The sequence below is a fragment of the Onychomys torridus genome, chromosome X, assembly GCF_903995425.1.
Source record: "Onychomys torridus chromosome X, mOncTor1.1, whole genome shotgun sequence".
Lineage (NCBI taxonomy): Eukaryota > Metazoa > Chordata > Mammalia > Rodentia > Cricetidae > Onychomys > Onychomys torridus.
Window position 1 is genome coordinate 57,564,780 of NC_050466.1, and position 13,256 is coordinate 57,578,035.

General features: G+C 42.1%; 1 protein-coding gene across 4 annotated transcripts in view; it reads left to right on the forward strand.

Annotated features, from left to right (window-relative positions):
- Egfl6 (EGF like domain multiple 6) overlaps positions 1–13,256 on the forward strand; it is a 67,274-nt gene that overhangs the window by 26,575 nt on the left and 27,443 nt on the right. For 3 of the 4 annotated variants that reach the window (XM_036174626.1, XM_036174624.1, XM_036174623.1), the window contains exons 3-5: positions 1,193–1,285; positions 7,174–7,293; positions 12,474–12,593. In XM_036174626.1, coding sequence (XP_036030519.1) covers positions 1,193–1,285; positions 7,174–7,293; positions 12,474–12,593 — 333 coding nt within the window. The remainder of the gene's footprint in view (positions 1–1,192; positions 1,286–7,173; positions 7,294–12,473; positions 12,594–13,256) is intronic. The other variant, XM_036174625.1, reaches the window with a different exon arrangement.

Sequence of the window (13,256 nt, forward strand, 5' to 3'; positions counted from 1 at the left end):
TGACCAGACAGGCAGCGGGGGCACACACTTTTAATCCTAGCACTCTGGAGGCAGAGGCAGGTGGATCTCTGTGAGTTCGAGACCAGCCTGGTCTACAGAGCCAGAGCCAGGACAGGCACCAAAACTACAGAGAAACCCTGTCTCAAAAAGCAAAAAACAAAAACAAAAGATCTTGATCATTCCAAAGAAAAATAAGTAGTGCTGAGGTTGATAGCTCGGTCAGTAAAGTGCTTGTCACAAAGATATGAGGAGCTAAGTTTGATCCACAGAATCCATGTAAATAAATAAATAATCCAGGTGTAGTTATGCATGTTTGCAATCCTGGCACTGTAGAGGCAGAGTCATCTGGATCCCTGAGACTCACTGGACAGCCTGTCTTAGTCTGCAATCCTTAAGGCCAGTGAGAGACTCTATCTCAGGAAACAAGATTTGGATGAAATCAAGATGACTCATTGGGTAAAGGCCCTTGCCACAAAGTCTAACAATCTGAGGTTGATCCCCAGGGCCCACATGGTAGAAGAAAAGAGTCAACTGCTGCAAGTTATCCTCTGACACCCCTCCTCCATGTATGTCATGACACATGTATTCCCTGCCCCCAAATACAAACAAGTAAATGTTTTTTAAAACAAGTAGATGCCAACTGAAGAATAACATAAAAGGTTGTCCTCTGTCTTTCACATTAAAGGACATATATGTGTACTCACATCCACACATGGGAACATCTGCAGAGAGAGAGAGAGAGAGAGAGAGAGAGAGAGAGAGAGAGAGAAATAGAGAAAATACTTAAGAGATGGAAAGAGACAATTACAGAAAGAAATGGAGGGACCTTGGAACTTGTCCATGTTACCCTGATGTGTCTTTCTCTCAGATACTCTTCTTTCTTTATTAATATTTTGGATTGACATACAAAAGTGGTTGGCTGTGTGGTCTGGAGTGAGTAGCTTTATAGCACTGGAAGCAGGGCCACACTAAGCAAATGAGTACAATATATTGTCGTTTGTTGCATGGTGGGTATGAGGGCTGATTTTGTTCAAAAGGCAATCCCTCCCCAGTGTTGAAAAGGTTAAAGTAGAGTCGAGAGGAGATAGATTTTCAGTCCATTCCCAAAGAGCTCTCTACCATGTAGAGGCAATCTGCCTGTGTACATTAGTACTGGGTCAACTATATCATCTGGATCTTTTTCCTTTTACAGCTACATGTGAGCCCAGATGCAAATTTGGTGAATGTGTGGGACCGAATAAATGTAGATGCTTTCCAGGGTACACTGGGAAGACCTGCAGTCAAGGTCAGTACAACACCAGGATCCTGAGACAAACTCCATTACAATAGGGTTAGGGAGGAAAGACAGCACCTAGGATTTCTTACAGGGTGCTGCTCAAATCTTGACCACAGCATGGTTTCAGGATGAGAGTCTTCAGCCAATCTCTCCTTGATTAAGTGCAAAACTTCTGATACTTTTTCCAAATTATGCAGTAAAAAGCCTTGCTTAAAATAACTACTATTTTTTAGATTATCTGAGTAATATACATTCTTTATTTTAAAAAAACGACAACAATTCATAAGACTATAAAAATAAAAAAGGATGGGCCAATGATATAACTCAGTTGGTATAGTATTTGCCCAGCATGTACAAAGCCCTGGGTTCAATCCCCAGCACTGCATAAATCAGGCATGGTAATGCACACCTATAGCCTTAGCACTTGAGAAGTAGAGACAGGAGAATCAGAAAAGTTCAAGGTCATCTTTGGCTACATATCAAATTTCTAGCCAGCCTGGGATACATGAGACCCAGTTGAGTGGGCCAGGGAGAGGCTCCACCCCAAACCCTTACTAGAACCATAGTTAACAGTTTGCTCTAGATCTTCAGAGGCCTTTTCCATGACCCTACAAGCATCAGTATTTTTCCTGGGTGTCCTTATCTATCAGTATGCACAGTGCTCAAACTTCTTAAGGCCATATCCCAGTCCTTAGTATGAAGGTATTTATCATTTATGAAGCAAATGCCATTTTTACACTGTCTCAAATCCCTTACCACTGCAAACAATGATAAACCAAACACTCTACTCATATCCATTCACAGCGACTCAAGTCTGGAGTTACTGTTTTTTTGTGAGATAAATATCTAAAAATTGAATTGTTGAATAGTGTGCATATTTTACCCCAATATATACATTTCTGAGAGGTTTTGATTTTGTTTTTGAGACAGGGTCTTACTATGTATCTCTAGCTGTTCTAGATGTCACTCTGTAAAACAGGCTGGCCTTGAACTCACAGAGATCTACCTGCTTCTGCCTCCTGGGTGCTGGAATTAAAGGTATGCGATACCACACTGGTCTGCTTTGCTTTGAAACAGGCTTATATATCCTAGGCTTCCTATGTAACCCAAGATGGACCTTGAACTTATGATTCTACTGCCACCACCTTCCAGGTGTTTGGGTTATATGTGTGTGGGCTACCACACCCAGTGTATATGGTGCTGGTGATGGAATCCAAGACTTTGTACATGTTGGGCAAGCACTTTACCAACAGCTGCAGCCCAGCAATAGATGTATTTCAAAAGATAATTTATGTTATTTGTCTTAGGCTATTTATCTGATGCCAGTTAAGGGTTTATTTAATATCTAGAACACTGGCCAGATATGGTGGCACATGACTATAATCCCAGCATATGGGAGGTAGAGGTAGGAAGTTCAAGAGTTTGATCTCAGCCTCTATTATGTGCTCAAGAACAGCCTGGGCTATCTGAGACCCTATCTCAAACAAACAAGAAAAGTCTAGGACAAAAGCTCTGTCCTCCAGATAGAGTTGTCAGATAATATATAAGGTCTATTTGCATTTACCTTTCAGATAAGCAATGTTTATGCAGTAATATTGTATGGATTGTATATATCATGTATGGAGTGCATGATAAAACATACTATTTACTTAGCTAAAATTCAAACTTAACTGAGAATCCTGTATTTTTGGTTGCCTAATTCAGGAACCATACTCAGGGGACATCTGGCACTATTGAAAGACATTTGGAGGAGGTACTTCTGGAATCTACTGGCTAAATATCTGTCTAACTTAGGGTTTCTATTGCTGTGAAGAAACACCATGACCACACAACTCTTATAAAGGAAAACATTTAATTAGGGCTGGCTTGCTGTTTCAGAGGTTTAGACCATTATTATCATGGTGGGAAGTATGGTGGCATGCAGGCAGACATTGTGCTGGGGTAGTAGCTGAGAGCTCTACATTTGGCTCTGCAGGCAGCAGGAAGAGAGAGTGCCACTGGGCCTGGATTGGGCTTCTAAACTCCAAAGCTCACTCTTAGTGACACACTTCCTCCAACAAGGACACACACACCTACCCCAACAAGGACACACCTCCTAATAGTGCCACTTCCTAATGACTAAGCATTCAAATATATGAGCCTATGCGGGCCATTCCTATTCAAACCACCACAACACTCTACAGTGCCCAGAAGTGCCCTGTACCAGCAAAAATAGCTTGGTCCAAATGGCAATAAATGTTGATGCGGAGAGACTGTATGAATTATAGTGAACAAAAACCACCCCCAAAATCTGGAGCTCAGTTGGTAGAGTATTTATCTGGCATGCACAACACCCTGGGTGATCTCCAATATGGAATAAACAGGGTGTGATGGCAAATTTCTGTGCTCCTATTACTTGGATAGTAAAAGCAAGAAGATTAAAGATTCATCCTTGGCTACATAGCAGGTTCCTGGAATGCAAGAGATCCTGTCTCAAAATTAATAAACAAATACATGAACAAAAGCACTTTGGTGGGAAAAAGGGCTCCCTTGGTCTTGGCTGTAGACTAGAAATTTCAACTAGAGTAGTTTTATCATTTAGGGGATGTCTGGCAATTTCTGGACACAGTTTGAGTTGTCACAGCTAGGGAAGAAGTTGCTAGTGGTATCTACTAAACAAATCCCATCCCTTTTCCTAAACACCCACAAGACAGACCAGCCCCCACATAAAGGAATGATCTGGACTCAAATGTCAAGAGAGGTTCAGCAACTCTTGCAGAAAGATGGCCATAAAAAAGTGCCCCTAACCCTGAGATAAGGTTGAACACAACCAGCAAATCACATTTAACTGTTCTCATGAGAAACCTCCAGAAGGCCATGAAGATGGCTCAGCAGTTAAGAGTGCCTATCCAAGCACTCACATACAAAAAGAGCTGAGCATAGTGATAAAGTACCATAACCTGGGGCTCATAGGCCAGCCAGCCTAACCTATTAGTGAGCTCTGTCTTCCTATCTCCAAAAACCTGGGAATGGTACCTGGCCTCCTCATTCATACTCATAAACCCAAACCCACACAAACATGCACACACATCAAACACTGAGAAGCACAGGTTCATCAATGAGATCTCTTATTAGATCTTTCATACCAGGTGCTGGTTTTTCCATAGATCCTTTCTGGAACCCTTTGGACAAAAAGACCTATTTCTCATGCTAGTTCTCAAGTTCTAGTAAAATATTAACATTGAGAGAGTGGTCCAGTTGGCTCATGTTCTGAGGTTGTCTCTCTTCCCTCTACAGCCTCTCTGCCTCATGGAAGCCTGATCAAAGACCACTCATGGCAACAAGCCTCAGGCCTCAACTAATGTGTTTCCCAGAAATCTTCTTTCTAAGATATGAGTTAGTCACCACTGGCTTAAAGACAAATGATGAGATACACTGGGTTTTCCATTATGTCCAGTCAACGTATTTCAATTCCCTTCTTAAAAAGAGGGTGAGGTTGGTGGCCAGTGAGATGATATATGCACACACACACACACACACACACACACACACACACACACACACATCTGTGCAAAATAAAATAAACTAATAAAGTTTTAAAAAACAATAAGGTGGTTAGAGTGTATAAGGGGGATGGTGGGGTCAAGGAGACAAGTAATGGAGAAGGAAGCTTCAGGCATTAGAAAACCTGCATCTAGCTGGGCGGTGGTGGTGCACGCCTTTAATCCCAGCACTCGAGAGGCAGAGGCAGGCAGATCTTTGTAAGTTCGAGGCCAGCCTGGTCTCCAAAGCAAGTTCCAGAAAAGGCGCAAAGCTACACAGAGAAACCCTGTCTTGAAAAAAAAAAGAAAGAAAGAAAGAAAGAAAGAAAGAAAGAAAGAAAGAAAGAAAGAAAGAAAAAGAAAACCTGCATCCACAGAACTTTCCAGAGGCAGGAAGAGCCTCTTTTTCTGTTCAATGGCACATTCTGCTTGTTGCCATTCTGAATTGTCTTCTCTTCTATGGAATTTAGTGTCTTTCTCCTTTCTATATCTACTTTAGGGGAGTTACACTATGAGTCCTTCTCCACAATCAAATTTCCAAAGACAAGATAGATCCTTTTATCACAATATATTTTAACAGTTTTTTTTCTCCTGTACCTTTTTTTTCCTTTTTGAGACAGCATCTTATATATCCCAGGCTAAGGATGACCTTGAACTCCTGATTCCCACCCCATCTGCCTCCCGAATGCTGAGGTTACAGACATGTACCACCATGCCTGGATTTTGTGGCAGTAGGTATTGAACTCAGGGCTTTGCACATACTAGATGAGCACACTTCTAACCGAGCTACATCCATAACCCACCTCCTTCATCATTTCTTATTTTAAAGAAAATGTTATTTATTCTTAATGTTTAATTTTTTTTTTACCAAAATACACTAAGAAGTGCAGGGGAAAAAAGACACCCTTGAACATACCAATTAACTACAACCATGGCTAACATTGAGAGCTGTTCACTCCAGGCTTTTATTCCATGTACATTTCTGTTTTGTTGTCTATTCATTTATGATTGATCTGTACACATAGCTTTGTAAACACCCCATGTGCACCTTCCCATGCAATTAAATACACTGCAACCTCACTACCAACTTCCTGTCAGGGTTATCTCTGGAATGGTCTGAGCTGAGACAATGGGTGTAGGTCTGGAGTCACCCAAAATCACAACAATGCTGTCACTGGCTGTTTCAGAAGCAGTAAAGACAGAAATCCTCAAATTTTATGTTTCTAACTCTTTATTTAAGTAGTATCATATAGAAGTGTGCACATATTAGAAATGTATAACTTGGGACAGTCAGATGGCTCATCAGGTACAAGGCTGACAACCTGAGTCTGATCCCTGGGACCCACATCAGGAGAAAGCTGACACTTGATAGTTGTTCTCTGACCTCCACACATACACCAGGCATCCATGTGGCCACAGTCTTACATACATAGCACACACACACACACACACACACACACACACACACACACACACATACAAATAATAATAATAATAATAATAATAATAATAATAAATGAAATGTCTAAGTAAAAAATATACAACTTGATAAATTGCCACAATACCTTTCTAATTGGAACCCAGAATTAAAAAAAAAAAAACAGAAACTCAACAGTTCCTGCCTCCCACATCTGAGCATTTCTTCCATCAAGCAGAAAAGCATAGCCATGGATGGTGGGTGGCTTGTGCCTGTGATTGTTAGCACTGGAGAGGATGAAGCATAAGGGCTGCCTCAAGCTCAAAGCCAGCCTGTGCTATAATGTGAGGCCAGATAGATCAATGGATAGATAGATAGATAGATAGATAGATAGATAGATAGATAGATAAAAAGGAGAGAGAAACATACCTTGACTTTACTTCGTCTATCACAGTATGTATGCAACAGGTATGCCCAGCTTATTCTACTCATTATCTGTGAAAAACATCTTTGTTGCTTATAGTTGTAATTTCTTCTGCTTAACTACTGTACAACATACTCATCATATATCTATCCTGCTGAGGTGTATCTGAATCACTCCAACTAATACAAATGCTATTATGATCCTTTTAGTGTATGTCTTGTGTGTGTGGTGTGAAAGGACAACTGGCATTTCTATTAGGAATATACCCATGACTAGCACTGCTAGCTCATAGGTAGGTCTATTTCTAACTTTAGTTTTCCAAAGTACCTGTAGCAATTTCCATTCCCTCCAATGGTCAATGGTTGTCCTATTTGCTCTACATCCTCACCAATTTTTCCAAGTGGAAAAACATTTGACAGCTTGAAAGGACATAATTAGTGAGCCTTTGTCCTTCTGAAAATTGGTATCTAGTCTCTCCCACATAGATGTTTTCTGATTCTGTTAACGTTTCTCCCTTTTCTGACTGGCCCTGCAGATGTGAATGAATGTGGAGTCAAACCCCGGCCATGCCAGCACAGGTGTGTGAATACACACGGCAGCTACAAATGCTTTTGCCTCAGTGGCCACATGCTTCTACCAGATGCCACATGTTCAAGTAAGTTTCAGCAGCCACTCAATGCTAAAGGCTTGCCTTTTGGTATTTGGTGCATGAGGAAGGACTTTGGCAATGTTTTAAAAACATAACTAGGGTTTTCCTGGTGTAGTGATGCACACCATTAATCCCAACACTCAAGAGGTAGAGGCAAGCAGATCTCTGTGAGTCTGAGGCCAGTCTCATCTATACAGTGAGTTCCAGGCCAGGCAAGACTACATAGTGAAACATTTCTCAAAAAAAAATATGTCTAGAGTTGAAGATATGGCTCACTTTGGTAAAGTGCTTGCCTAGCATGTGCAAATCCCTAGGTTTGATCCCCAGCACCACATAAACATGGCATGGTAGTCCATGCCTGTAATCCCAGAAGGATAAGAAGTTAGTTCAAAGTCAACCTGAGTTATAAATCAAGTCTGAAGTCAACATGGGAATACATGAGATTCTGGTCCCAAAATAAAGGTCTTTAACATCACCATAGGCTAAAACATCTTTGAGTACTTATTTCTTTAAATTATTGTAAAATGTACATAGCATGAAATTCACCATTTTAACCATTCAAAAGTGGACAAATCAACAAGTTCATCACCCACAAAAGAAAGTCCAACCATTGAGCAGGCAAGGTGGCTCAGTGGATAAGAGTACTTGCCATGCAAGCCTGATGACACCTGAGTTTGATGCCTGGAACCCACAAAAAGCCTGGCTCCCATATATAATTCCCAGCACTCTTACTTCAAGATGGGAAGTGGGAACAGAAGAACTAGCAGGAAGTTCATGGCATACAGGGTGTAGTAACAGAGGTAACAAGAGAGACCATAGCTCAACAAAGTGGAAGGCAAGAATCGACTTCTGAAAATTGTCCTCTGACTTCCATATGTGTGCTATAGCACTCATGTAACCATACACTCGAAAGCTCGTGCACACTTGTGCACACATGTACACACACACACACACACACACACACACACACACACACACACGCACTATATTAACAAATAAAATTTAAAGCATACTAAAGGGAGAAACCCTAACTATTAGCAGCCCTCAGCAGCTACCAATCTGCTTTCTGTCTATGGATTTGTTTCTTCTAGACACTTGTTTATAAATGAAAAAAGTGGGAAATCAATTACATCTCTCTATATACATGTGGAGACGAGTTGGATTTCATCAGGAAACTAGGCATGGTGAGCAAAGGGGGTGATAAATTTCCACATCATCCCTGGCTATCAATCCTTCCCACCAGCTACCTTTCTCACGCCCCTCGCCAGACTCCCAGAGATTAGAGTGTCTCATTGGAAATGCATTCTGACTCTAATTCCTGAAAAGAAAAGCTCTCCTGTGATAATGAAACCCGTGTCCTATGGGAGGGTGGGAGTCTGCATCCATTCGTTTCTTGAGAGGAGAGGCTTTTTAAGTTTTATATTGCAGTTGAAAAGCAAACTCGCCTTCCCTGCCTGACTTCCCTCCTGTCTTGCCATCTCATTTTCTTCTGCCCTGTGGCCCCCAGCAAACACCAGCCTGCTGCCTCCAGTCAGCTTCCTGGGGTTGCCGTCAAGCAGACTCCCAGCCCATCCCAGGCTTTCCAAGGTCATCTCATCTAGTCTTGCCTAGTGCCCCTGGCTCCTCTTTGTCCAGGCCCTCCATCACCATTTACTCTTAGCAAACTCGCCTAAGAGATAACACAGACATTTGCAGTGTCTTTTTCAAATATCCTTCTTCTTATAAATTAAACAGAAACCCCCACAAAACAATCTGATAGCTTGATGAATTCTTGTACAGCACCCTTGTGACTACCACCAACTAGAACTTGGCCAGAACTTCCTTCTCCTGTGCCTCCCCAAAGAGGACCATTATCTAGGCTTTTACAGAGATCACTTCGGACTCTTTTAAAAGATCGATGCTAATGGATGATTCTGAAACATTCCAGGAGAGTTCATTCAGTGCCAAAAGAGATATCTTTCCCCAAATGGAAAGATAGCTATGTTAATTTTGATGATTAAGTTTCAAAGGAGGTAGCAAAAGAGAAGAAATGAGTAATATAATCATCAGTAGGTGTTTGTTTCCTTACCTTAGGTCTCCATCCCTGCACACTCTTTCTTTCTTTCCCTGTAGGGGTTATCGGTGCCTCTCCATTTAGAGCTTAAAGCATAGTCATTGGCCTCTTTCCTGGGTGATTATTTTATCCCTCCAGGCCCATCGCACTGTCTTTGGTCCTTCTGGGTGACTAGCATTTTATGGAGGTAGATGAATGGCGTATACTTACCTAAATCATGGCTGTGTTCACTGGTCTGGGAATATAAGAGATTTTGAGGGGGCTGGGTGATGGATCATGAGGTAAAAGCACTTGACCTATTAGAATGAGGACCTGAATTCAAATCTCCAGAATGCTTGTAAAAAAAAAAAAAAAAGAAGAAGAAGAAGAAAGAAAGAAAAACACATAACACAAGGGCCTGGAATCCCAGCGACACTGCAGAAATATGTGAGGCAGAAACAGAAAATCCCTGAAGGTTTCCAGGCAAGCTAGCCTGGAGCACACAGTAGAAAAACAAAAGAGACCCTATCTTAACCAACAGCATTGAAAAGTGTGGCCTAACACTCATATTTGTCCTGGCCTCCACACACATATTGTCACACACGCGCGGTGCGTGCGCATATGTGGGAGGGGGTTTAAGCCCCCATGCATTCAGGATCCATGTACACTGGACTTCTACTAGGTACATTTTTGAGAAATAGGTTATGCTAAGCAAAAGTGACAAAACTCCAACTAAACTGTCATTTATTAAAAATGCTGAAGCTAACCAATTTTGGAGACTCTTAATAAAGACAGTCTCCATTGTCTTCAGAGTGATTTTCTTCTCATATCTGTGGCCTCACAATGAACATATGGCTGCTTCAGCTCTAGATGTCATGTCTACATTAAAAGTAGGCAAAACAAAGGGGATAAAGGTAACACCAATGGGACAACACTTCTTTCATGCCTGTTCTTTTTATCATTCAGTGAGCATCCTTTCCAACAGATTTATCTTTTTATATATGTTTGCTTGTTTGAAACTCCCTATTTAGCCTGAATAACCTTGAACTTCTGATTCTCCTTCTTCCACTTCCCAGAAGTGCTGGGATTACAAGCATGTGCTACCATGCCTGGTGTAATGTGGTGTTAGGGATCAAACCCAGTGCATTGTGCATGATAGGCAAGCTCTCTAACAACTGAACTACATCTGCAGTCCCTTCAAGAGACTTCTCTTTATTTTCCTTTGGCTACACTGAAACACATAGCCACTCTTTGCTGCAAGGGAAGCCAGGCAAGTATCTGGCTTCTCAGATACACATTTTCACAATGGTGAAAATGACAAGGAAAAAGGGGGCCTTAATAACTCTCATGGAGCTGACCACCTGTGTCTGCCACATTACTACAGGTTCCTGAAACACCAAGTCTTATGGCTTGAGTCACTCTCAATGAGTCTACACATTTGTGCAAAGATCTGTAAAGTTCTTTAACTGTTTTCATTGATAATCTATATCAGCAGTTAGTCTTTATCCTCTAGAGACTGGCCAAGTGACATAATGATCTGAGTACATATAAGAAGAGAGAGAAGGGTTGAGGATGGTGTTCAGTTGGTATCATGCTCACTTAGCTTATACAGACCTCCAGGTTCAATCTTCAGTGCTGCATGAACCAGGTGTGTTGTCAAATGCTTGTTATTCCAGCATTTGGGGAATGGAGAATCATAAGGGTTTTTGTTTTTGTTTTTTGAGACAGGGTTTTTCTGCGTAGTTTTAGTGCCTGTCCTGGATCTCGCTCTGTAACCCAGGCTGGCCTTGAACTCACACAGATCCACCTGGCTCTGCCTCCCGAGTGCTGGGATTAAAGGCATGTGCCACCACCACCCATCAAGAATCAGAAGTTTTAAGGCTACACTGCCACCTGAGGCCATGTTGATGTCCTTGACCTGTGCTGCTGACCAGGGCTATGATGGTGTCCGTGGCCAGTGCTATGACAAAGGGCTGTGTTGATGTCCATGGTCTATACTGCCACAGGAAACCACACCAGCATTCATGGCATGTGCTGATGCAGGAGACCATGTGGATATCTGTGCTCCACATTGTTGCCAGAAACCATGTAGAAGTCCATGATCCATGTTCCCACTAACAGTAAAGGGCAAACGACTGCAGACTCACAGCTGAGAAAGAGAGACATAGAAGCTTCTTTAGCAACCCCTACCCCACCCCACCTCCACCCACCCAAAGAAAGTAACAGCCTGGATAGAAAGCCATCAAAGAGGACTGTTAAAAATTGTGATAAGGAGCCAGACAGTGGTGGTGCATACTTTTAATCCCAGCACTGGAGAGAAAGAGGCAGGTGGATCTCTGAGTTTGAGGCCAGCCTGGTCTACAGAGCAAGATCCAGGACAGGCTCCAAAGCTACACAGAGAAACCCTGTCTCAAAAAAAATAAACAAACAAAAATTATGATAAGGACGAGGAAGTGTAGCGCTCCACACCTGATGGCTTCTAGCAGGGGTATAGGAAGAGAAAGAGTCAGTTTTCTTGAAGGGGCTAGCCATGGGAGTTTGACCATGATCCAGTGAGTATATTGGCAACACAGATTGGACTCTTGTTTTATTTTTGTTTTGTTTCTTCTCCCTCTTCTCCTTCTTCTCCTCCTCCTCCTCCTCCTCCTCCTCCTCCTCCTTCTTCTTCTCCTCTTCCTCTTCCTCCTCCTCCTCTTCCTCCTCTTCCTCCTCCTCCTCTTCCTCCTCTTCCTCCTCCTTCTTCTTTTTTTTTTGATTGGGGGAGGTCACAAGGATGTGGGGGAGGACCTGGGAGGACTGGGAAGTGAGTGTAATCAGGATGCATGATGCACAATGTGAAATTCCCAAATTTTATTTAAAAAAAGAAAGAAAGTTTTAAGGCTAAAGTGAGTTCAAGACCAGTCTGAAAAACAATTTAAAAGAGATGGGGATGGGAGGGGGGTATAGTCAGAGCTGTATGTCTATTATTGGTCAACAGAACAAACCACGAGTGAGATTTATCCCAGGGGCCACCAAGACAACACACCTGCTCAGATTCCTTGTGGGTTTCCTTTGGGGACTCAGACCATGAAACCTGTCCTAAGGCATACATATTACATTTCACATCTCAGACTTGGGAGAGACTTTCTTAGTTAATCTTTGTCTACTTTTGCAGACTCTAGGACATGTGCCAGGATAAACTGCCAGTACAGCTGTGAAGAAACAGAGGAAGGGCCTCGGTGTATGTGTCCATCCTCTGGCCTCCGCCTGGGCCCAAATGGAAGAGTGTGCCTAGGTAAAACAGAAAGCATAACTCTGTTCCTCTCCATTCCCCTCTGTTCCCCCTCCAGTGATCTCCATTTTCATTCATTAGAAGGTTTGTGATGAATATATGTGGGGAATTCTTCACAGTATTGATGTCTGTCTATTTAGGAAATATCTTCAGTCACTTGTGCTCTCTACATTCTTAGGGGTATAACGGAAAACAGTCTTCTAGCAGTCTATTCTACCTAATGGATATAGTATAAAGGTTCTTTTTGTTTACTGGATATTTGACTCCAATTACCATGAGACTGACATGCCACCACTCATTCAATGAGTCAGACCTTATGAGCTGCTGGGATTTGTTGCAATTTATCATTTTCCTGGAAAACATGTATTTACTTTTTTATTTTCAGTATTAATTTAGTGAAAATAATATATGCCTCCCATAAAGTGTTTAGTGCACTTCTTTAAACACTTTTTCACATTCTCTTTAAAACCTGCTCTGGGCGGGGGGGTCTGTAGCTCAGTTGGTTGAGTGCTTGCCTAGCATGGACAAAGCCTTGGGTTTAATCCAAAGCCCCATATAACCAGGGGTAGTAGAGTACAGCTGTAACCACAACAGTCGACAGATGATGGCAGGAAGATCATCCTCAGCAAATTCAAGGCTAGTCTGGGTTACATAAGACTCTGTTTC